At 39.6% G+C, this 26,832-nt stretch overlaps 1 protein-coding gene across 2 annotated transcripts in view; it reads left to right on the forward strand.

The window, feature by feature from the left end:
* The first annotated feature begins 4,863 nt into the window (after positions 1-4,863).
* fancl (FA complementation group L) overlaps positions 4,864-26,832 on the forward strand; it is a 31,880-nt gene continuing 9,911 nt past the window's right edge. Inside the window, exons 1-10 of one of the 2 annotated variants that reach the window (XM_088086552.1) lie at positions 4,864-4,899; positions 5,500-5,590; positions 6,190-6,248; positions 6,441-6,501; positions 7,025-7,081; positions 7,401-7,498; positions 15,677-15,773; positions 18,116-18,184; positions 23,841-23,991; positions 24,185-24,268. In XM_088086552.1, coding sequence (XP_087942678.1) covers positions 5,504-5,590; positions 6,190-6,248; positions 6,441-6,501; positions 7,025-7,081; positions 7,401-7,498; positions 15,677-15,773; positions 18,116-18,184; positions 23,841-23,991; positions 24,185-24,268 — 763 coding nt within the window. In that variant the 5' untranslated portion in view covers positions 4,864-4,899; positions 5,500-5,503. Of the gene's footprint in view, positions 4,900-5,261; positions 5,358-5,499; positions 5,591-6,189; positions 6,249-6,440; positions 6,502-7,024; positions 7,082-7,400; positions 7,499-15,676; positions 15,774-18,115; positions 18,185-23,840; positions 23,992-24,184; positions 24,269-26,832 lie in introns of those variants that run through there. The other variant, XM_088086551.1, reaches the window with a different exon arrangement.

Consider the following 26,832-nt stretch of genomic DNA (forward strand, 5'->3'; position numbering starts at 1 on the left):
CTCCCCTCACCAGCTCTATACAGTATAATCACACATTCCTATTCTCTCCTCACGGCTCGGCGAGTGAATGCGGGCTCAAAAGGAAACTGAAGGACAAGTGTGCATTGTTGGAGTGCGCTTTTGTTGTAATCATGTTTTGATTGGATTAGAATGGGAATTTGCTATATCTCCAGAGTTCCATTTGCCATATGTGGAGGCAATTTTATGCTCACTGGTTAAGAGAGGGGGGCACTGGCTGTTGGATGCAAGTTAGTGAAAGACAATGAGCATGAGCCACAATTATAAGGTGTCCATTTGATTTTTTTCTGTGTTTAACCCTTTGGAACCTGAGCAAATTGATCCAATTCCTTTCAAGACATTGGGAAAAGGAAATGAGTAACTTAGCAAAAATTACTCAAAATATTGGCAAGAAATTAGTCGAAATGACAAGAAATTATCTTCAAACTTTGCGAAACACAAAAAAGATGTCAAAATCAAACAGGAAATGACCTCTGAAGAAGCGCTAAAAAAGATTTTAAAATAATAATCATTTTAAATACATAATTATAAAAAACAAAAACTTTTCCCACATTTTTCCTTTGTTTTTATTATTATTATTATTAATAATAATAATAATAATAATAATTTTCTAATAATTTTGCTTCACTCTCTTTTCTTTTTCAGGTCATGTTTTCCTCTCAACTTTCACTAATTTCTTGTAATTTGCAGGACATGTCCAAGTTTGCTCATTGCCTTTTTTTCCATATTTTCAAAACAAAGCAAACCAATTTTCTCCTTTTATTTTTTTAGGTTTAAATGCTTGCAAACAGCTGCCGTCCAAATACATCACAGGGAAACTGAAACCAGGTTTCAAAGTGTTAAATCACCTTATAGTGGTCACCTCTGGCCCAATAGAGAACCCAATGGCTATTACTAAATATCATCTTTTGTCACAATTTTTGATGGTTTGACTGGTCATACCAGCTTGTGATGGTCACTCCAGCTGGTTTATCCATTGAAGTTCCTCTAAAATTGAAACCATTTCAATGTTCTTGAGTGTGGATAAATAACAGTGTCATGAGGGGGAAGTATGAGAGGTGACAAGCATAAATCAGTTAAGCCTACTGTCATGGGATATTCATAAAGGTAAATGTGTGCAGCTTGATTAGCTGCTCACACCAGCATGTCCACATGGCCCACCCGGCTAAACCATCAAAAACCAGCAAGAACTGGTTCAGGACCATCTAAACCATCTTCCACTAGCTAAAACAAACCAAAACCATTTACTAGCAGAAGCTGGTTTACAGCTGTTTATCTCTTCCAGCAGGGCAAACGTTAGGTCCTGAAACCTTAGTTCACTCTAACCGCTCTTATCAACTTAGTTTCTAGACATACCACGCAGCCGATTTTAACCAAAAAGCTCTGATAAGCCTACACTACCCAGCACCAAACAGCACACACATTTAGCAACTAGCTGGTGAACGTAGCGCAGCTAAAGGAGCTGGCAAAAACCGAAGACAGAGCAAAAAAAAAAAAGACATTGTTGCCATTATGTGCTCGGCACAAATATCGTATTTACTGTATTTACGAGTTATGAGCATATGAACGGCCTTACAAAAGTCATAATCACGAATGGGAAATTGGGAAATTTCCTTCATACTCGAGTTGTAACGTTTCTGTGAAGTTTCAGGGCAGCAGAAATGCAGAAAGCATGGAAACAGTGTCAACAACGGATGGTTAAAAAAGAAATCTATATTTTGTTATTTTGTTCCTAGTAGCTATCATTAACTTTTAGTAGTTGCACATTTAGATATATATATATAGAGAGAGAGATAGATAGATAGATAGATAGATAGATAGATAGATAGATAGATAGATAGATAGATAGATCGATAGACAGATAGATATGCATCTATTAGCTGTAGCAAGCAAGCAAACTTTTATCCATAAAGCATGCAAACACTGACAACAAGGTTATTTTAGAACACGAGTTGCTGACTTGACATCATAAATGCATACACATGGCAGGCAAAAGTCAAAGTTTGATATTTTATTAGAAAATTTAAATTTTCTTGCCACTGACCAATTTTTGATCACAATTAAAGTGATCAATGGTATTACTGTTAACTGCTGTCCATGTAGAGTTACCTCAACCTCTTGTTTAAATGCTTTTAGCATTAAAATGCAACCACTTTAACCACCTCAAAGCACATGAACACAACAAAGTCAGAAGAACAACTTCCCAACTCTAAAACTCCGACCTTCCGACATCACATGAATGCAGCATAAAATTCATCAGGTTGCCAGAACACAACTGCAAGTGATGCAAATCCAAACAAGTGTCAGCTAAAACGGCAAACAGACATATTAGACTAATTAACAAGAACAGTCCTGGAGCTACATTAGCTTTGAAGTTCAATTATCCATCCGTGCCATAATATTTATGATATTAGTTAAGCCACTTATTTAATTTAAGCTATATCCTGCTCTATTAAATAATGAGGTTAGAGTAGGTGGACAGAGTCACACCTCGCTGAATTAAAAAAATACAGAAAATGGACACAGCAGTAAACATTGCAGTCTGGAAGTTTTGAGTGGTTTAGTGGAGGGGATATGTAGGTTTGGGTATACCAACCTCTTTTTCTGGCTGTTTATACGCACCTATCAGCCTAGAAAGCTACTGGAGTATATTGGAGAGTATCCCCACTTTCTCTTCAGTAACCTACACATCTACACATGCACACCAACCTTATCAACTAACTACATCACAGCTGTCAATTGTAGAGGCAGGCACTTGATACAGTCACAGTTGGAAAAATTTGAACTAACACCAGACCAGGTCACTTTAAAGTCCAGATCAACAGCACATAAATAGTGTGGTGATGAGTCCAGCTTTAGAGAAACTAAAGCATTGTATATCAAAGGATCCCTGTGTACTTCTGTGACAATGTTTTGGAAGTTTTAAATAATTCAAAATCAGCTTACCTTATTAGGTTGTATCATCCACAGGCACAGTCCCAGGCTCCACACTGGTGCAACCCAAGCAACAGCCTCTGACCCTGAAAAATGAAGCCATGTGTAAGTGCAAAGCCTGCAGCTCTAATGGCCACTTGAGGCTGGCTCCAAAACGTTTAATCCCCATAGAGCCCCATGTTAAATTCCCAACCTTTTCAGCAGAGATATACAGCCTTTACAGCCTGGTAAAAAAAACTGGTTTTGTAGTTAATGCTGTCATCAGTTGCTACTCAGAAACATTTACCGCCTTTACACGTTATGAGCAAATAAACGGCCTTCAAACGTCATAATTAAGTGGGAAATTTCGATGATAACCGAGCTGCCCAGTTCTGGCATTTGCGTGACATTTCAGTGCAGCAGAAATAGCAAAAAAAGCATGTAAACAGTGTCAATAATTGACAGTTTTTTTTAAAAAAAGTATTTTGTTACTAGTAGCTGTCATTTACTGTAAGTAGTTGCACATTTTAGCATTTCTTGGCTCTAGCAAACAAGCAAACTTTTACAAATAAAGCATGCCAGAGGAGTATACTAACACCGACAAGGTTAAGTTAGCTTGCTAACGTTCATGTTACAACATTGATGGGGGATCACCGAGCTAGCTAGCTAAGCAAATATTAGCTAATTATAATGTTATTTAATATCATACAGGAATTAAAAGGTCAGCTACATACCTGATAGCATTTGGTGCGTGGTCCTGCCACTGAAACACAAAGGAGCTCTGGGCTACTTGCTTTGGTAAAATATCCGCCACGAAGAAACAACCTTCTTCGAGCGTCCATGTTTGTTGCTTATTTTCCGACCAGAGACGTTGAACGCGTTTATGTCGTTCTGACCAAACTGTCATGCCTAAACGTTGCAACAGCAGAAGCGTTGAAAACTCTCGGGCTGAAGTGAAGGACTCTGGTAGTAGAATACAGATGAGTAGCCTGTTTGACAACCAACTCATATGTGCTTATACAGCGCTTGATTATGGCGGATCAGCTGATGGTCCGACAGCGGCACAGTGAGACAGATAAACAGGGCGGAGGTTCCCCTCCTCTCAGCACTTCAGTGTCTGAGTGAACCAACAACCAAATATTCAGAGGTAGAAAGCAACTTCTTTGGACTACTACAGACTACTTTGTTTTAGTTTCAGGTTTAGTCAGAACTGGAATTATTTAGAAGCACCGCAACGCATGGGGTGTGTCTCATCCAGCTGCTGGTGGTGAGCTCTCGTTATTATTACCAGGGGCGGATGTAGTGATTTGGGGGCCTGGGGCCACAGACATATTGCCTCATTTTCACCCTCTCTCGAACTAGAAATTTTGGCAGGCTGTGGGTAGATATAGAAGAAGTAAGCCTAGTCTACAGTGTCTACAATGGAGATTTATAGTAAAGTGGCCCTACTTATCTGTTTAACAAAATATTTTTGAAGTAATCTTTTATGTCAATCAATTAAATTTAAAATACCTTACAAATAATTTATATGGATGTGAATCACTCTCTGTGTCTTTATAGCACATACTAAAGAAGTGTGTTGTCTAATTTATTACATGATTCCAAAAAAGAAAAGTGAGAAAGAAATTTAATGAGAGACATTTATAAAGTGAAGATGACACCTGGAATACCTCAACATGAGGATCTGGAATTTGCATGAATCTCTAAATCCCTTTGTTATGAGGAAAATGGTCTTTATCCTATTAATATCTCAATTCTATTGCAATTCCATAGCTTTAGGCGACCAGTGAGCATGCTCTGCTTTTACCTGATATCACATTTTATGGCATATTTTAATCATAATTTGACTGTGCTTTGGTTTTTCATCTTCCAGTCAGCATTCAGTTACTTTCTCCTTTCAAGAACAACCCGTGCATCAACCCATAACCAGAGCAAAGGACAGTGAAAGATCAGTAGAGATACATATAGGTAAGCCTAATAAAAACAGAAGAGTAAAGGCAACTTCATTCAGTTTACTGTGACTGTGAAATGCTCTAAAAACTTATTTTTGATAGCTACTTTATGTTGAAGCCAATGCAACGTTCAAATGCCCCAGGTCAGTAAGCATTCTTTTAAAGTTATGAATCAAAGACTCCTCTAAAAGTGCCTTCTGTGGTTACAAAAAATGACTCAATGTACCATGTTATCACTGCAACTCATACAGTTAGACAATGAATATACAACAACTATAAACACAACAGGATATTATTTACACGGCACACCAACTAGTGATTCTGTCTGAATTCCGATGTTTTTTTAGGTCAGTGAAGGCAGCTAGCCGTGTGACGTTGTTTGTTTTGTTTTCCATGGCGGGCTGGATGAGGAAGTTACAGCCTTAAATTTGTCCGTAACTGTTAACTGTAATTTAACAGCCGTAATTGAATTATGTAAGTTCAAATGTTCGCCGAGTTGTTTAAAAATTGTAAAAGCAGCGCTAGAATATCCTATCCTTGCTAATATTAGCTAAGGAAGCAGTCCCTCTGAGTTAACAGTTACCTCTAAGTTTGACTGTCTTACCTTCAATAACAGAGCGATGGAGAGTTCACTGGTAAAAGACAACCCACTGCTTTTACCTCTCAACAAGGAGAAAACTGTTTATGACGGATTCATCACAGTCCAGGTGAGTAAATCTGTCAGTGGTGTTATCATTTTTCTTGCTTGTTATCTCTGAACAACATTCACAATTTAGTCCGTTTAATGATCCCTTGCCATGGACACATTTACATGCTTGTTAGAATAGAACGTCAGACGTTCCACAAATGTTCTCCAACCGCTTGTAAATTCGGCATACGTGAAATGCATCGGACCGGTCGAAAAATGTTTGTTTTGTGAACTTTTGTTTTGAATTTGCACGCTCATAAACTGAAGACGCACCGCTATGTTCTATCCCGTTTGCAGCAGCGTTATTACAGCGATGGTTGAACTAAGTGCAGCTGTAAAAAGCAATATTAAATATAACAGTTGTTACTTTTTATGTAGAATTTAGGCTGAATTGAAAAGTTGATAATGCTGATTCAGGTGTCGTTCAAAGTTTTGTTGTTATCAATATGCATTTTTTATGCATTGTTACATTTCTCTGTGGAGTTCTGCAGGCCACGTGGTTATTTTATCATACAGTTTTAGAGGTTATTGAATAAATCAGCTGGCTGGCGTTTCACTTGTGACTTTTGCACTGGTCTTTAATATTGTTTTGTGCCTGTCATGATATGATTCTCACAGGAACAAGACTTTAGGGTGAGAATACTGCTACCACCGGATCACCAACTTAAACAGGCCAGGTATAAATGATCATCTCAAGTCTTATTAAAATATACCACACCTACTTAGGCATATCAATGTTGTCAGAAATCATGCACCTTTTACAAATTGATATGTCAAATTTCAAGCCAGTATATCACAAAGGAGAATCAGCCGCTGCATAATGTGCTTCATGTAATATCTTTTAATTATATATAATATTGTTCTTGCAGGCTTCACTGCTGTTGGCAGTTAAAACACCTGTTGCATGGGTATGAGCACATAGTGAAGCAGGTAAACTCTACATACAGCCCCAAACACATACATCACAGTTGCATTTTTCTTCAAATTGCATCATAATATTTTTTTGTTGTGTTGTGTCTGCCAGCTCTTATTGAAATGAGGTTGATTTCGCTGTGTTTTATATTTTTTGTCACGTCATTTTGGCTCCTTTGTGTTCCCTGCATCGTGCCTCGCCGTCGTTCTTGTACTCCCTGTCACCCATCAGGCTCGCCTCACTCAGAAGCAGAGAAAAATATTTTTCACTGTTTAATTAACATCGCCTGGAAAATGTCCCTATTTGTTATGCTGCCCCTCAGGGTTATTTGGATGAGATTGATATTTCACCCCGGGCTGCAAAGTTCATTATTTTCACAGCCTTTAAGCTATCATTAATTATTAAAGCTGGTGGCAGCCCCCATTAATCACAAACACTGTGTTTGATTTGAATGGCTGGCTAGAGGAAAAAAATAGACACTGTCACTTCATTATCCTCCCATTCAAGGATGTCTTTTCTCTCTTGTTTGACTCCTCACAGAGGCTGCAGCAGTCGGCTGATCTTGTCAGTTTCATTCTGGAGCTGAAGACCGTCTTGGTAAGGAGGAGAATGACACAGTGGTTGGCGCGGTCACTTTGACATTGTTGCCTTGTGAATAGAAAGTAAATGGGAACCTTCAGGCGCTATCAATAGCCTTGATTTTGAGGCACAGATGTACATGTATATTTTGTTAGATTAATGAAAAATGTATCAACCTATGTGCTTGCCACAAACAAGGTGTAAGACCCATTGGCCTTCATTCCGTTTTGCTGTATTTATGTAGTTTGCTTTTAGTAGAAAGATAATAGTGGAGTTGTGATATTTTGTGCGTAAACCTCTGGGATTCAAATAAGAAACATTTTCTCTGCTGTTGCAGGAAGTGGGCCTGAAGAGCCGCCCTGAGAGCAGCTCGATCCCGCCTCCACAGTATTACTCTCAGCTCATCTCTGAGATGGAGACCCTTGGGTGGGGCAAGTAAGTAGCCACTTTTACAATGCCTGTCCACTGTGTTTATTTATTGTTATTAAACATTTATTTAACCAGGTTGGTCAGACAGTGGTGAAAACACAAAGTTGCAGACGGAGAAACAAAAGGAGACAAAATACAATTCACAATCACTAAACTTTGCATTAAAAGACAACAATCCCTGTGAATTCTGCACCATCTTGCAATTCTGTCCAATTACTGTCTGTCTGAACTTAACCGCAAATTTGGATATCTAGAATAGGTAAAATCTCATTTTTTTTGTTATGTTTTCAAATGTTTAGGTTATTTCTCATTTAGTTGCTCGTTTCTTTCTTCCCATGTTTTTAAAAGAAATAATCCCATTTCCTCAAGTTTCAAAGTGTCTTTTATGGTGACGACACAACATTTCAAAACATGCAAAACAAACTATGACACACCACTTCAGAACACTGGACATTATAATTCTGATTATTATAGAAAAAGCACCTAAAAAAACTGCATCACATTTTTTTAAAAGCTGTCCTGAAATCAGTCATTTTCAGACTGCAACAATCACAAAAACCCTAGGGGGGGACAGGTTTTTTTCTGGTTTTGCGTGAGCCTTATGATAACAGCCTCATGATCAACATTCCCACTTGCTCGCTGTAAATTCTCTGGACTATTACAGATTAGATACTGCAGATTAATTTTCTGTCCATGGATGAATTGTTAAATCGACATATTGTTTCATGTCACCTTCACATATCTGACAAAGTATTCATGCAGCTCCAGTTGTCACTCAGCTCTGTCTGATCACTGCTTCTACTAACTGCTCTGAAGTCACAGTTTTGGAAAGTGATGGTTTGGAAACCATGATGAACGTGATGTTCGTGGCTTTACTTCCATGCATACGTCCGTACATCCCATTCTCGTGAACGTGATATCTCAAGAACCCCTTGAGAGAATTTCTTCAGATTTGACACAAACATCTACTTGAACTCAACAATGACCTGATTACATTTTGGAAGTTAAAAGTCAAGATTTCTGTGGCCTTGTCTGTCTCATTTATGTGAGCACGCTATCCGAAGAACATCTTGAGAGAATTTCCTCAACTTTGACACAATCCTTAACTTAGACGTCACAGTGAACTGATTAGAATTTGGTGATCTAAGGTCACTGTGACCTCACAAAGCATGTTTTTGGCCATAACTCAAGAATTATACACTAATTATGACAAAATTAGTGTATAAATTACGCAAATGTCAAACTGGATAAAATGATGAAGTGACAACATTTTATATGCAAAAGATCAAAGGTCAGCTTTACTGTGACATCATACTGTTTTGTAGAAACACTTTGCTTTCTATTACTCTGCATTTTATCTCAGAAACAGAAGCGGAGACATTTGGTCAGATACTGAATTGGTGATACTAATCTTGGTTGTCCACTTTGAAACTTAGCTGATTTTAAAGATCCTCTGTCCTATTGAGGGGGTTAGATGTGTCTGAAGCAGCCATGTTTTCATGGATGTAAACTGTAAGTTTAGCTTGTTTGCAGAGGCATACAACCACAAGGCATTAATGCTAGTTTCTACTACATGCAGATTATAAATCCTTGACTATAAAAATAACTTATTGCAATTGAGGAGAAATAGAAACATTATCATGCTTTTTATCCAGACAAACTGCTGCTCCCACATTTACTTGCATTTATTTATAGTAGGCATTTCCTGATACGATTTTAAGCATCGGACTTGGGGCCTATCCAGGCGTTTTTTTTAATTGATCAGGATCAGGAATATTTAGCTTTTCATGCAAACTATCCTTTGTTTTATGTTAGATCTCACATAGGTGTTTTTACTTTCATGCACAGCAACACAGAGTCCACCCTTTTCAACTCTCCTCCACTCAGCTGTCTCTGTTTCCCCACTATTTAATTTCTTTGTGTGTGTAAGAGCAGCTGCTTGCTGCAAAACACCACACACCATAAACAAAAACGCAGTATGAGACTGTTTATTTACATTTTTTACCAAAGTAACAAGCACTCGTTTTGTTTCAGCTCAGTGTGAGTATCTCGTTTTGCCTTCAACTGTAGCGCACGGTGTTTCTCCACCCTGCTCAGAGAAGAGAGGGGGAGACTAGCCTCACTCACTAAGCCGCTGCAAGTAATGAAATCAAGTTAATTAAGTTTTAAGTGTGCTCCGGGCAGCTGTATTATTTAGAAAAATACAAGTATCGGATCAGCAGACACTCAATGTTAAATGACTCTGATCAGGGACAAAAAAAAACATGATCGGGACATCCCTAGTTTTGAAGCAAGTCTTGTCTTCTTCAATATTGTGGTGACGCTGACGTAAACTTTCATTTCTATGCTCCCATCCCCACTTACATGGTCCGAGGATAGTCTGAAAGTACTTTGCATACAGAGGTGCTCACTGATGAATCTTGCTTTAGGATGATCAAGATATAAACTCTGTTTTTTTTTTTGCTTTTTTTTTGCTTTTTTTTGCCTTTATAAGACAGAAGCTACAGTACATAGGGACCTACTGTGCACCTCAGAGTTTGTGGGCCAAAAATAGGCAATTGTGAGCAACTCAGCAACCAAGGCAGTTTATTGTTCAAACTGTAAGTAGTTGATATAGGGTTTTGTGTTTTGTTTTTTTACTCTTTGTGTGTATTTTCCCCAGAGGTAAGATTAACATATTGTGGTGTTTATATATGGCTGGAAACCTCCTGTGCTTTTAAACAGCTATATGGAGCAGCCCTTGTTTTTGTCCCCCAGCCGTCTAAACTGATTGGAGAGCCTGCAACAACACAGCTCCACATTAACAAATGGCTCTTAATGACTTCCTTATTTTTAGTTATTGAGTTATAGTTAAATCCAGGTCACATTTAATAACTCCGAGCCCACGTGCGATGACAGGCCCAGCTAATACCGTCGTCTGCACTCATCAGGAGAGAAGGAGGGGAGGGTGGGGGTGGAGGGTAGTGGTGGCTAGTAGGAAGATCTCTATTCTCCCCCAGCTCGGATTAAGCCTTGACTACTACACTCATTTTCCACTTTCCTATTAATGACCACGGCTACAATTATGATATTAGCAAAATGCAAATGGCTCTAATTGAAGACTCTCAGGTTTTAATAGGAGGAGGGGGGGTGAAGGTATGCTTTATGCTGGAAATGGGACCAACATCATTTTCAGTGTCGTGTTACGGTTAGGAGGCATTATACACAGTGGGCCTCAATCTCCAAAGCACTCGAGATTCGCTTAGCGTCTTAATTGGTATGGGCCGTGCTAATAGCCACCAGGGGTTTTCAGCTGTAATTCTGTCTGCTGATTGGGCCAGGTAAGTGAGTCTTTCTCTGTCTCTCTCTCTCCCCCAGTGTGTCTCCATTTCTGCATTTGAGAGTGTGGTCATCTTAATTGGCTGGAGATGGCATACCATGTGTTAATTAATGGAAAATGAGGTCAAGTAGGTCAGCCGCCATCACTTGGTGGCCCCAAAACGTGGCCCTGGAAGCTCCAGGGCTCATTACGGGCACAGCTGGCACTCCATGTTCACAGCCCTCTCGGTGTAAGTCTCTTCTTATCACGGTGTTATCACTCTGTCACACTGTGTTGCTGCTCTTCTGAGGCCAGTTATAGCAGCACTCTGACAGTGGAGCTTTGTTGGGGCCTACCAGACTCAGAGCTGAGGGATTAAACACTAACCTTGATTTTTTTTCTTTATTGTGTTACATTATTAGGCCAGCTAATAAATGACTCCTATAATCGCGGGATGTAAATGCAATCACAGATAGTATTGGGATTTATGCAGTTACATCCAGTAAGTAATGAGAATGTCCTGGTTAGCACAGTAAGACTGCAAACCAAGCTAATTAATACATAGGTGTCTCTGTGCTTTAAAAGATTAGTGTGTTTCTGCACTTGATTTGCACATGCATTGTTTTTGTGCACGTGACTTACACCGTCCTCTATTCCCTGTACCATGTGCGCGCCATGGTTTTGCATGTAAATTTCTCATGCAACACACACAACAGTACATATGTGTTGATCTCATTGTTCATTAATCACTTTGTCAACACACACACACACACAAAAATTGAGAGACATGCACACGAGCACAAATGTGCGTGTTGTGCGCTGTCTGGAAGCAGCTCACTTGGCTGTGGAGTTGCAAATGGGATGCTCTCATCAGTCTTCCCAGCAGGACGTCTGACTGTCACGCTGTTTCCATCATGGCCAAGTAGGGGCGGCAGCTCGTCCCTGCCATCCTAGGTGCAAGACCTCAGAGGAGAGGAGATGGAGATGTGTGTGTAAGTGATGCACCGATGAGACTTTTGCTCAGCTGATAGGGTTTGTTAAAGATGGTCGCTACTGAGGACTGAGCGGACTTGTCCTCTTATTGCAGAATGAAATAAGTGGTTCAGCTTACATTTTATCTTCTTATGAAACACAACTGAATTTTATATCTCTTTTTGTCCTTTTTCCTCCTTTTCATTTTACTCATTTATTGTTTACAACTTATATATCCACTTAGAAATTGGCTGATATGCCAGCAATACTTGCTTATTTGTCCATATATCCACTGGTGATACCACACTTTTAAGGTTTTACTTGTGTACTCTGTTATGCATTGTTGAATTATTTTGGGACGATATGGCTTTAAAATAATGTCACAATATTTTTAGGCTATATCGCGATACACGATACATATCCCAATGTTTTCAATTCGACTCTAAACTGCTGTAAACTACTAAAATACAAAATTATTAAATGACCTGCAGTTACAGATATAGTAGCTACTGCCATAAAATATAGTTACATGAATTACTGTCATAATTAACTTGAATAAACCACTGTTATAATGTTAGATGAAGTAAAGTTTATAGTTAAATAAAGTACTGTCATAGTAAAGTTAACTAAAGTATTGTTATAATTAAATAAATGGAAGAGGAAACCATGGTGCTTTTAGTTTGAAGGACCCAGCTCGGTTTCGGCCTTGTGTAGACGCCCCCTCAGCCATGAGGATGGACACAAAGCGTTGTCAGATGACGAAATAAACGATATAGCATAATATGAAACAATGGATGTTTTTTTTTTAATCGTCAGATGATGTGTATTTCATCAAGATATAGTCAGTAGCTAAAAGAGCTGCAGTGACGACAGAACTGCCTTTCTGAAAAGTTCAGAGATTTTCAATTAGAATCACTTAGAACGGTCAAGGACACAAGAAAAGATTTGGATCCAACAAGCAGATCTGTACTTGATTTGGATTGAATACAGAGATATCAAACCCCACTCAACACACACAGCAAATATATAGTCATGCTCAGGTAACGTGTCTGCTGCAGGTAACATAGTGGGTGTTAAAACATTGATTTAATTCCAGGTGGCTTTAAAAAAGGTGTTATAATGTCCAATATCTGGATTTTTTTTTAAAACCTGCAAAATCATTGCACTGTGTTTTTGCCCATTAGACCTACCTAACAGTCTGCAGACACACAAAGGAACACGCAGTGATTTACTCAGATGTCACTGCAGAAATAAAAAGAAGCAGATTTTTCCTTTCGAGAGAACCGGCAGACTTTTTATTCATGTGTTCTACAAATCGCCGGCAATTTATTTCAATGATTCAACCCGTTATTTATTGATTTGTTCATTTGGATGCTTGTCACTTCCTTCACTTGCATAGGTCTATTAAGCGGTCATGCTTGACGGATTTGTGTATTTATTGTTGTTAGCAGTAATGGGTATTTTACGGGGCTGCACTCTTTGTAAATGTGTACCTGAGGATATGAAGTAACCCACGTTGATTCAAGAAGTTCTGAGCTGCAGTTAGATGATTTAGGCCTGATAGGCGACACTGATATCAGTATTGACGTGTGTGTATGAGGAGATAGTGTGGGAGATCTCAATATGTAGATGATTTTAGAGATAAAGAGATGGTGAAATTGAGTAAGTGTAGGTGCGGAGACGAATCGGGTCAGCGTTCAAGAAAGGGACACAGCAGAATCGACATGATATTGTGTGTTTGTGTGTGTGTAGATGTTAGCGTGCGTATGACACTTGAGCACCGTTGCCCTTCGTCGTCATTTGACTGCAAATGTGATCGAGCCAGACACTTTTATGAATCGGACACATTGGAAACCGTCTCCCATCATTCCATCACTTCCCTAAGTGTGTGTGTGTCATCCCCAAGCACACTGCTCACATCACTCCACTCTAACACACTCCATAAATCCTCCGCAGATATACAGCCATGTCAGCCTCGGCACAGAGCGTCCATCGTAATGTACTGTAAATCTGGAGAGGGACTGTCCAAATCCTTTGTCTCAGATCGGTCTTTTGTCTACGGGTCTCAGTAGACTAGAGAAGGACTTGAGAGGGGGAGGAAGTGACTCCCTCGTTGTGTGCCCGAGCAGCAGTAAATCTGACAGCAGTGTTGGTGCAGATCAGTGTTTTTGTCCTCAGCCTCAATAGGTTATAATTAGCTCGGGAAGGAGAGGGTCTGATTTACAGGTTGACTCAAGCTTGAAAATGTGAACCCATCTTTAGGTCACAGCGAGACACATTATTTTATGAAAGCTTTAATCAGCTCCCTGTAACTGCTAAAGTTGTGTTAGTGTTGCATTTTTACTCCGAAATTGCAGAGTGACGTTGGGCTGAGGTCTGTTCCTGTCAGCAGCCAGTTGTGTCCTGTCAAATTGTCTTTAAGCAACTCGAAATCCAGACTTCACCCAACCTGGGCAAAATGACTAAAACATGAATCTTTGTATTTGATTTTAGATTTGATATCTTTCAAATCAAAACAAGACATGGTTAAAAAATTAGCACAAAAAAAGTTTAAAAATAAAAATTATGGGGTGTCTGATGGCTCAGTGGATAGAGTGGCGCACCATGTACAGAGGCTGTATCCTCGCTGCAGCGGCCGTGGGTTCAAATCCAGCCCCGGCCCTTTGCTGCATGTCTCCCCCTCTCTCTCTCCCCCTTTCACACTCTCACTGTCCTGTCAGTTAAAGACAATAAAAGCCCAAAAAAAGAATCTTATTATTATTATTAAAATATTATTATTGTTATTATTATTATAGTTTTCTTAGATTTTTTACCTAGTTTTGAAAAAATATTTTCTGATAACCCTCTACCCTTTTAAAAACAAATATTTAGGTTAAATTTCTTGCAATTTGTGGAACATGTCTTACCAAATTGGTCATTTCATTTCTCCCAATGTTTTAAGAGAATAGAAATAAGAGAGATTAAACACTGCCTCTGGATAGGACCATTTGCATTTTCACGTTGGTCACCAGAGTTCTCCTACATACTTGGCACATGGGAGAAGTTTCAGTTTGTTGCAGTCTGCAACCTCACCACTAGATGTCAGTAAATCCTATACAATTCTACAATTCTACAATTTCATTTAGCAGACGCTTTTATCCAAAGCGACGTACAAGTGACGATACAGTAGACCTTTAAAACCCAGAACATTGACATTATTTCAGGTTAAGCAGCTCTTGGAGGGGAAGGTAACCACGAACTATTCAGAAGTCGGGGACTGTTGGAGAATAATTATTAATTAATTAGACATTTGTGTTATTTTTGAATTGGCACATAAAGGGTGTTTATTTGAGCAAATCTCTATGTGCATTATAGTTATTATTATTATTTGCATGCACCCATGTGGATTCATGTGAAATAGCAGTCTTATTGTATTGCATAACAAAATGTGCAGTCACTCCAGTTGCCGCTTATCGGTCAGGTGATGTGCTGACTGAAGAGCCGTCAGATTAGTTATTACTGTGCAATTTACAGTGTGCATACAGCCAGTATGTTTGCATACAGTTTTATGAAAAAGCATCAAATCCAGGGTGTTCTGTGGTGACTCAGGATGAAAATAATGCTCCCAGCATCAGTATGATTAGTTTTGCTATATCCCTCCATTAGAGCATTAAAAAGGCACTCACTGTAGAAGAATGCTAATTAGAATTTGGGGAAGAAAAGCCCGTAGTTATGTGCTCCCTGTTTGTGGAGCAGTAGCCTGATGTAATGTCACCAGGTTGGTACGGGGAGTGATAAATCTAAAGGCAGAAGTTGATGTCTTAATATTGCTCTCTGCAGCTGCGAGTAATGATGGATGATGGCTGCTGTCAGTTTACAGTGTCGTGTACCCTTCTCTGTGAATGGATGTTGATTTACTGTGTATGTATCTCCAGGCTGCTCTTCATAGACACAGAGTTTCGAACGCTGAGGCTGAAGGCAGAGGACTCCTCTGGAAGGCAGCACACCCTCACTATTAAACTCAAGACTACGGTAAGACACACACACACACACACACACACACTCACACACACCCACACACACAGAAGCACACACAGTTTACTGTAAGGACTGGATAATTTTCACACTGCAAATTATTCATCATCAAATGGAATACTCTACAGCTTGATGTTGACCTACAGCCAATCCAAATCCAAACAGGCCGACTTCACCAAACGCATATGGGATGTTCAATTTGCTGATAGCAAATCAGTGATTTACATCTGCGCCCCTAAATCTAGGTCAAACTGGAGAGGGTGTGGAGAGACATGATAACCCGCTGTGACTGAGATGTAGCACAGATAAAACATCTCCACATAGACCTCAGCGTGATGGAAAACCTTCCTCTGCGCATAGAGAAAACCAATACACCCACACTCAATCTGCATAGCCGCTGTCTCTGCTCGCTGCTGACGAGAGAACTACAAAAAAAAACCTTTACTACTGTAGGTTAAAGTAAATGTAGGCTGGGGAAATAACTGTAATACAGAGCGGCTGAAATGTTTGCATGTCACAGATCTCCAAATTATCAGATACAAGGTGACAAAGTGCGTTTAATGATATTTTGTGCCATAATGGTTTTGGTTGATTTTAGTATCCAACTGTAGACTGGACTTTGTAGTAGTCAGAGTATACTGAAGTAGACTTCTGTATTCTCAAGTCTGACAATGGAGTGTGAATTCAATTATTTAGACATAAAAGTGCTCCTCATGTTGCTGGTAACGCCTCCTAATAGGCTCAAGGATATCACGAGTCTTCAGGACCCATTATAAGAATCACTACTGTCCTAAGACTTTTAGTTCAAATTTCACAACAGTTAGACATAATTGCCTCATGTTAACCTTAAAGGATAATTTCAGTTTATTACAGCTTGGTTTCAATTTCCACGGCACTAGCCATCACTTCTTTCAGTTAGGACAATATTGTACTTATCAAAGTTATAGCTGGGACAGTGACACCCAAGGAATGAGTCTTAAAACCAAGAATTGAGTTACCATTTTAGCACCTACGGTTCCCTCGTCTCAAAGTCGTTGGGTTGAAAGTCTAAATTAATCTTTTATTCACCAAGTTACATGTAAAAAAAGAGTCTCTCTCTGCATGCTGCCTGCCAGCTGTTCACAGTCCTGTAACTTCTCCCTCCACCACTAAATGTTGTGGTGTGTTTGAGCTTAAATGCCTGTTCCACCAGTGGAGACCGGAGACTGAGCTCTAATGGTGCGTGCTGTGCACTACATACAATGAGTTTTATTGAAAGAGGAGTGCTTGTACGGTATTGGGAAACATACCTGGTAAACATACCTCGGGATTACTAAATATCTTGGTTTACCATAAAAGTGAGCGCAATGTTATTTTAAGTGATAAATTGACATCCAAAATTACAAACAAGCGAACAAAAAAAAGGCTCAGTATATATTCAACCAAAATATTTTATAAGAATAATTATGTATATTTTTGTTTGTGTAAGGCTGACTCAAGTAACAAAAAACTTTAGAAGACGGCATTTTGCACGTTTCCCCGTGACTGGAAACTAAAGATGTTATGAATGGAAGATGTCTGAACATTTGCAGTGCAAGGAACTGTAATAAAAGTAAACATTTTAAAAACTAATACTTCAAAAAAGTACACTTTTACTTTGATAGGTAAAGGTACACATCTCTATGTCTCTGAAACTCTTTTCTTAAAGTCTTTGGGGAGGGGAGCTTCTCGTAGCTGGCAGGAGTGTAAGTATCTCACAGTGGGACTGCGTATTCCAGGCCCAGTGAGGTGGTGCTTACCTAAGCCCAGATGACATCCACTGGTGACAAGGGAGGGTGCTGGGACCCCACTCTGTGTCCACCTGCCCACCTGGCCCTCCTCACCCCTCTGGCAACGGGTAAAAAATAGCTCGGAGTCCTTCCTGCGTTCCAGCTGCTTCCACCAGATCCAGCGCCAGGTCATCCCTCACCGGGCACAGCCAGGGAGGAGGCAGCACTGGCATGGACACATAGAGGCTTGGATGGCAGGGGAGTGAGGGAGGAGGAGCACAGGGAAAGGACAGAAAGTAGCTTGATGTTGAAGGTGAACGGGAAGAGGAAATCTGGTTCCTATTTACTGACCAAAGCTTCTCATTAAGGACTTAAAGAGGTTATGGCAACAAATAAAAAAAAACCAGATCTAAAGCCAAGGTTTACTATACATTTCTACATAATAACATTCTTCAAATAATAAGCACATAAGCACATATAGAGGTCAGATTTAAAAATCTTTTCCTGCATGAAAGATCAGATCTGGTTTTTGTTTTTTACTTTTTTTTTTTTTAATTTTCTACATAACTGTCTTATCTTGTGCACCCACAGCACCCGGCAGGGGCTCCTGAATGCTCAGCTGACCTGCCTGTCCCTCTGGCCATAACCTGGACACCACAGGTATGTACACATGCACAACTAAAGTATCTACCAAACTAATTTTCTAACTGTTTTCATTAAAATTTACAATTCTGAATAACAGCCTCATTTTTTATTTTTTTAGTAATCACACAACCTGTCCTTAACTTTCCTTTGTGTTCTGTACATTTCATGTCAGTACATAACAATGCTAAATTCAGTCATTATCACATATTGCATTTGTCAAGTGTCATGATACCAGAAATTCAGCAGCTGATGCCAATATCAATGAAATTCTACGATTCTTAATACGCAGTTTGATACCACAGTTAAAAAAAAACAATCATTTACAAACAATAATTCTGTGTATTTTTAAACATAAACTCATTCAATTAAATTATTTTTTTAATAATAATCCTTGATGAGCCCCCTCAAACTCAAAGTACTAGTTTGTGGGGGTTCATGAGATTTTGTGTAAGAGGAAAGATGAATAAATAGTATGTTAACATGCTTCTCCATCGTGCTCTTATAAGATGTAAGATGATTCATGTAAGATGTGATGGTTGGTCTTTATGATAGGCTGTCTGTTCCGCCTGAGGAGTTTGAGTTGTGAGGTGGATAATTGATCAGTCAATCAAGTCTGAGCTGAAAAGATCAGTGGTTGAAGAGAGGAGAGAGGAGCGGCTGCTGCAGACTTTTAGACCCAGCACAATGAATGGTTAAGTTTCACTTTCTTTGTGCTTGGCGTTCTGCTGCTCCGTTTATGCTCAGAGTACACTCTGTGCTGTGAGACTGTGGTGCAGTCAATAACTGAACGGCGTATATATTCAAGAGGCACTCCTAATGAATGATTCAGCTCAAATAATAGACAATTCAGACCATTTTGACAACTTTATCTGTAAACAGTGACTAGCGACAAATCTAAAAACTTACTCCGACCATCAGGAAAAAAAGAGAGAAATATATTGTGATTCTTTACCATGCATACTGCCCCGATTAATTGCAGTTAATGCCTGTTTTGTCAGTAGTGGAGGGTCCTGTGCCATGCATTAGGATAAGAGGAGATGCAATTGTACTGAGATTCTATTGTTAAAGTTAAGCTTTCACTCTCTGGTGTGGAAGTGCAAGAAAATGGTGAACTCTAGTGCAACAACCATAGCTCTCATGGTATTCAAATATTTTTCTGAGGATTTTTCTTTTTTAATCTAATTCAGCAAAGTTTTATTGCTTCTATTAATGCGTGATGATGTCACCAACATGCAAATAAGCATATGATGTCATCGAGTGACTTTTGGAGCCAGTTCTAGCTTCTTTAATTGGAAACGAGCTGACAACACGGCCTACTTTAATCATGGTGAGCCGCCACAAATAATGAATGTGTGGAGATTCCTGCGAGTGCACAGTTTCAACCAAAGTTGAACATTTTTTAACTCTCGGCAACCAGAAACAAAAAAAAAAACAACAAAAATGCAGCACTCAGCGTCAGTTCACACTGCTGGTATTTATAGCAGAGTGTAACTATGAGTTTCTATTGCAAAGACATTTACAAAAAGCGCTGTCCTCAGAAAAAAATGACTTATTTTTGATGAATTGAGAAGGTGTTGTCGCGGCAGCTGCACGTGTTGCTTTCTTCCATGTTTTGATGTTCTTCTGAGCTGGTAGACGTTTTTTCCTCTTTCTTTGGCTTTTAACAGCAGACTAGAACAGTTGCAGGTGTGCTTGCTGCCTTGTCAGGTCGATTGCGTCCTCAGTATATACAGTAGTGGAGAAAAGTATTGACAAAGATTTGTTTCTGAAGTATTGGCTCTAGTCACATCCCTAGTGACAGGTCATAGTCGATAAACATCATCACACATTTCTATCTGTTTTGTCAAGAAAAGACTTTATACCAAGTCTGTCATCACTTATTCGCCAAATATATTTGATACTTTTGCTCAGCCTCAGAGCCTTAATGTGGAGATGGCTGATGTTCCAAGGTAATGTTTTGTAATGTGATGTTTTGAGGCTCAAACTGTGATTAATCATACACTTGACTCATCGTGTGCTACCTATTGCATAATTTGACAAAACACTTCTCCACCTGCCGTATTAAGACGTTTTCTTTCAGCCCCTCAAATTGAGTCCACTATAATTGGCTTAAAAGTGTTTTGATGTAAAACCAGCTGTGGGCTCTTTGTATCTCTTTGCTTCCTCGTTATTGTTGTTTGCCGTCTTGCTTCTTTCACTCTGCCTCTGCTTTTCATCTCTGTCACTGCCTCTGAGTCCGTGTGTCGCTAACTCACTAGCGTGATCACACACAAACACACACACACACAGATGCTCTGTTTTTTTTCACAGTCCAACCAACAGTCGCCTTGTCCATCATAAGAAGTACTGCTGAGCATTGCACTGGACCGTTCTTAGTGTTTCAAATATATTACGGAAGGGTGCTGTCAGTGTGTGTGTGTGTGTGTGCGTTTCTGTGTCTGTGCTGAGTGACAGTGTAGGCAAAAACCAGAGAAAGGAGAGAACAGTGAGAAAGAGAATTTGAGCAGAGAGATGCTAATGTACGGGTATATCTGTGTGTGTGTGTGTGTGTGTGTGTGTGTGTGTGTGTGTGTGTGTGTGTGTGTGTGTGTGTGTGTGTGTGTGTGTCTGTGTGTCGTCGAGCTGATACATGGCAGGCGTACAGTGAGGACCAGCTTAGAACAGCGCTACCGTATGGAGCCTGTCTGCCTGCTGGGCCGTTGATGGATCTCTCCCACACTGCAACATGAAGTGTGTGTGTGTGTGTGTGTGTGTGTGTGTGTGTGTGTGTGTGTGTGTGTGCGTGTGCGCATTTGTGTGTGTGTGTTTACATGTGTGTATGTGCCTGCATCTGTGCCAAGTGTGTTTTTTGTCTGATGTGTGTGTGTGCGCGCGTGTGTGTGTGTGTGTGTGTGTGTGTGTGTGTGTGTGTGGCGGGGGGAAGGGCCTGTCTGTCGGCAGTCCTGACATGTTCATTTGAATGAGTAATTATTGCCTGCTCTGTTGCAGGGCCAAGACATGCCACTCTGTGCATTTGTGTGGAACTAGAATGGGATGAGAAATAAACCTGTGTGCGTGTGTGTTTGTGTGTGTGTAGTTTGTGTCCTCTGTGCTAGCAGACTATAAAAAGGTGATTTTTAACAACCAAAAACTGCATGAATTAAGAAATGAAGGAGGTTTCAGTTTGAATAAATAGGTGAGTGTGGACAATGTTAAAAGCATATCACAGCTTGATTTAAAGTCCTGCCTGTTTGTGTAAGCTGTGTTGCATCTAAGCACCCTATATACATGTACAGGCCACTTTATTAGATACACCTTAGTAGTACAGGGTAGGACCCTCTTTTGCCTTCAGCTGCCTTAACTCTTGGTGGCATAAATTCAACAAGGTGCAGGACACATTCATCAGAGATTTTGGTCCATTTTAACATGATAGAAGTTTCTGCAGATTAGGTTTTCATGAACCTTCAAATTTAAATTGCAAATATAAAATAGCCTAATCAGGTTCAGGTTCAGGTACAGGTTCCGTTATTTGTATGCGTAGGTAAATTTGGTTTGCAGTATAGGGTAAAAGGCATCCATTCGACACAGTTTTCAGACACCACAGACAACTTATAGAATAAAAGCATGACAAAGAGATAAAAAGATACTAGATAAAACATAAAATACATGCCTAATGGAAACACATCAATTTAAAAAGAGTTTTCCGCTCGCATGAGGTGGTATTTCAGGCAACTCAAAAAAGCCATATTTTGCAAAACTGCAATGGAGACACTTTTTTTTCACTTTTCTAGGTCACATGATGCTATGGCTATGTGCTTGTCAGTAGGAACTGGCTCCCTCATGATGCACCAAGAGCTACAAGAGCTGTTATTGCATCACATAACTGTTCAAAATTTAAGGGAATCATCTGAAAGTTTTGAATCCACAGTTCCTCTGTGAAATCGTGGACTATCACCACCCAGAAATCCCTCATATGTGGCCTTATTCGTATAAGGGGCTCGCCTTTCCATTATCGCTCGCATAACACACCCACGTCTCCTTGGATTGGAAATAATGACGGCTAGTGCGGTGGCTGCAATAGAAATAAAGCTGCTAATGTTTTGAACATCCATCACCATGCTTCTTGGAATGCTGTTGCAAGAGGAGAAGTCAACATTTAGAAAATATCACTTACAGTTGTGCAAATCTGTAGTAAAAACCCGCCTACAGAAAATATACTGTTAATATTGATCATGTTCATCTCAGCAGCTGTTTGTTCTCTGACCTGTGATTTGTTTATCAAGATTAACAGGAACAAACCTTTCTACAATGTCATGATGCATTCACTGACATACTGTTAAAACCTCATTAATGATCACTTAAATATTCTATATTGCAACTAAAATAATGTTGACATATTTGCAGTAGATTTTATGTGTAAGACAACCATTTGTGTTATTGTGAAATGCCAGATTTGTCTTGTGATTGAAAAACTGTGTGTAAGTAGTAGTAATTTTTTTTTTCTTTTACAAGATGAATGAAGCTTTCTTAATTCCTTTCTAAAGTTTAAAGGCATCCGTGTAAAGAGGAGTGAAATTTTTGCAGCTCGCCTGCTTTTAAGAGCTAAATTGAGGTCATTGAGAGATAGCATAAATAGATAAAGAGGACTGATTGAGATGGCCAAGGAGCAAATCTCAGCTCAGATTTAGCGTCTTTCAAACTTTCTCCCGGCCTTCCGCTCTCACTCATGTTCTCCTCACAGATACAGCAAGAATTCAATTACCAGCTCTTCTTCCTTTTCTTTTTTTTTTTTTCTCTGTCTGAACTGGGCTTAGCGTAGTTATCCTGAGCTGTAACCGTAATCATGCCACTGGCATTAATTGGGCTGTAATTGCCGAGGCTCTCAGCACCTGGACGATGCTTAATTGTGTGCACTGTGCTGGCACAATGACCCATAATTTTTGGTTCATTTTTTCCCCTAATTTTTTCCCTCTCATTCCATCTGTATTGGTCTCCGACACCTCTATCAGACTCCCTTTCTCCTCTGTGTGTGTGTGTGTGTGTGTGTGTGTGTGTGTGTGTGTGTGTGTGTGTGTGTGTGTGTGTGTGTGTGTGTGCAAGAACATGTGTGTGCACCTTAAGTTTTTATAGTTTTTACCAACTGGTCAGTTTTTATCTGCACTTTAAGTTCACTTTGGTTGCCAATTAAAAAACAAAAATGTACAGCTTCTCAGTGTGTTTTTTTAATGTAATGGTTAACTAATAATGCAATGAAATGATTCTTTGCCTCCTCCTTTAGTCACTCCTCACATTTACTGTTTACACAGTGAGAGGCGTTTTTTTATGTCTTGCAGTTAAACAGCAAATAGTTCAGTCCATAAAACCATGCAAAAATCGACATCAGTTTGCCGCAAATACTGCAGAAATTTTCCAGCTACTTGTTTTGTCTAGGGATGGGGATTGAGCATATAGAGGCTGCTGTCGAGTCCCGTGGGTCCTATAACGTAATATTACATACGAGTCGAGCCACATCATTTAAATCCAATCACTGGTCTGCTAGCATTGATTTTTGGAAACTGGTGTAGTAATATTTTTTGCAGTTTGGACAAAGTTTTGTTCGGTAACAGTGAAAAAGCTCCACCGCTGTTGGAGTACCTCTTGATTCTGCAATATTTTAAGTGACCTCTGTGCTTGTTGTGGTCCCGTTTGATAGAGCACTCTGGACCAGCTCTACAGCCAGTTCCTGTTGGTTTTGGAGTCCCTGACTGAGTTCTGGGACGTCCTGGACGAGATTGACACTAAGACCTGGATCCTGGAGCCGGAAAAACCCAGCCGGTCTGACACCATGAGGCGGATCGCTATCGGTACTGTATCAACGATGATCTCAGCATAGTCAAAGATGAGTCAGACAGTTGATGAATTCATCTCAGTATCATGTGCTGCACAGACTGAAACTGATGATGCGTTTGGCATATATATGCTTAAATATCACATACAGAAACACTAATCAGTCGGTATGACAAAAAATAAATCGCACATCCCTCTCTGTGTGTGCAGGAAGCAACGTGTCCATCAAAGTGGAGCTGGATCCCAGACACCCTAAGATGCTGCCAGAGTGCTGCCTGCTGGGAGCCGAGCACGGTGGGTAGGACCCCAGAGACATGGCAGCACATGAAAGTGTGTTTTCAGGCAGTGCAAGAGCACAAGAAGTGTATCTGCATTATTACACACCCAAATCTGACACAGTGTATTACAGCATGTGAAATCCTCTCCTCATTAAGATGCAGTTATCAGGGGCCCACGAGCTTCATGAATACAGTGTTGTGCAGGTGACATGCTGAGGGGACAGCCGCCAAAGTCCCCAAAGAAACATAAACTGACAACTATAAGCAAGTGAACGCTAACACCACAACATGGTTCATCCGCCTCCTCATGAAGTAGCTGACATAGGGCACCCATGAGGTCTCAAAAGGTCTTAAAAAGCCTTGAATTTGACCCTTTGAAAGGATAGGCATCATGTTTCTTGTGTTGCGCTCGGACACCTTTCACAAGCATTTAATTGAAAAAGAAGTAAGACACAGAGAAAATTATCGGATAATAAAAAAATTATAGGACAAAAAATACTGAAAATGGTATTTATAATATATATATTTTTTAATTATGTTGTGGATAAAAAAAAATCTACTTTAGTGGTCAGGTTATTTCCTTGTTTGCTTTTTTTATTTTTCATTTCTCTTACAAATATTCAGATAAATTTTAGGTAATTTCTTGGTGATATTTTGGTAATTTCTTGTAAAAATTACTCACTGCCCTCTTCTTATGTTCTTGAAAGGAATCAGGTTAATTTTCTCAGGTTTCAAAGAGTAAATAAACTCAAATTTAAGGTCTTAAAAATTCTGGAATTTACCAACAAAGTCTTACATTTTGTTTACAAAGGTCTTAAGTTTTTTACTTGTCCTCTCATGGTGATGTTGCTTGTTATGCGTCCCGCTGAGTTTTGGATGTTATATCAGACTGTCCGTGATGGTTGGTGTTTTCACTCAGGTGCTTTGCACACATCTGACACCTGTCCGCCCGCCGTTACCTCGGCTTTCTGCTCTGTGGGCCGCCTCGGTGGCGGCATTGGCAGCTCACCAATGAGTTCCCAACCAAACAAGATGATCTTATATCTTTAGATACATATAATGTATCTAAATACATGTATATGTAGGCAATGATCACACACATCCCTGTTATCCTCTGCTGCAGTGTCCTCTGTGACAGCAGGTATCCATTCAGGGAACGCACTGTGCTTTTTCCCCTGATTATGCTACATTTTATTGATATATTTGTGCCACTGATCAATACCGCATTCATTCATCTTCATGATGACCCGTGATATTTTAAGTCCAGAGCTCTCCTGCCCTGTGTTGTGAAAAGTTTACCAACGCTGGTTGCCATTTTCCCACCAGAAATATCATATATAAATGACAAGATCCCTGTTTTCCTCATAGTCTCATTAGGTGAAAGAAAAACATAAACGCTCTTCTCAGACAGAAAGAAAATTTATGTCAGAAAATGTTGAACTATTTAAACAGCAGTGTTAAAATCCTGGCTCCTGGTTTGAACAGGAAGGGAGAGTCCACAGCAGTGTGGAGTGTCGCTGTGGTGTGTGCATGGTTGAAAGTGGTGTGTGTGTGAACTGAAATACAGCAAAACGAAACCAGTGTGTCAGCCTTGTGCTGTCAGCTGCTCAGCCATAACAGAGAGCAGACTGCAGCGGCCATTTTATAGTGTGAGACCACACCCATGGGTGTGGTCAGGCTGCACATGTGGCCCCACCTCTCTTTATTTAAATCTTTATGGATTTCACACAAAATCAGTTTTCTAATTAGGCTTACTTGATATGTTGATGCTCAACTCCAGATGCGACATTTGTATGTTTGGTACATAGACTGTATATAAAGACACATCTATAGAGCAGAGCTCCAAAAACTTAAAACACTCGCATTTTACAGCAAGAATGGATCGCTGCACTTTCTGATCCTAATGCACTTCATGCTTTGTCTGTTACTTTCTCTTGAGTCAGCTTTGGTTTGAATAGGAGCTTTGTGTTTAAAAGGCGCCATGTGAGGCCGTTGAGAAGGATTCTTAAATGCGACAAACACACAGCTTTTCCTTTCAACTTTATAAGATAAGGTTACAGTCACACACTTGACAAAGCCATTGTGTGTTAAATATTTCTGTTATTTATTGTTATATGTGAGGCCACTGAGAGGAGTTTGGACTCTATTTTTCATTTAATATTATTAAAGTACAGACACGGGCCAAACAAAGCTACATAAATGACATCTGAATGTGAGTATTGATAATACGTTTCATAAAATTAAATTACTTAGTGAATAATTTTTTCTGGAGCTAAGAGTCGACACTGATTTTGCTTTACATCCTCGAGACATTTGACAGTATGGCCTTGAAGTTGGCGTTAAATTTCATTCTAGGTGGAATTTAAAAGGTCTTTCAAAGTCTTACATTTAACTTTGAGAACCAAGCTTGGTGACGTGCGGTGGTGAGACTACTTTTGGATCACGCAACACACCTAATATGACAGCAAATTTCTCATTCAAAAACATTTATTTCAAGCCAGCACATGACACATTACAATGATGATGATTTAAATAAAAATGTCCTGAAATTCCATTTTATTAACACTATAAATTAGGTTT

This window comes from Plectropomus leopardus, chromosome 13, assembly GCF_026936395.1.
Source record: "Plectropomus leopardus strain MGB_pleo_1.0 chromosome 13, ASM2693639v1, whole genome shotgun sequence".
Lineage (NCBI taxonomy): Eukaryota > Metazoa > Chordata > Actinopteri > Perciformes > Serranidae > Plectropomus > Plectropomus leopardus.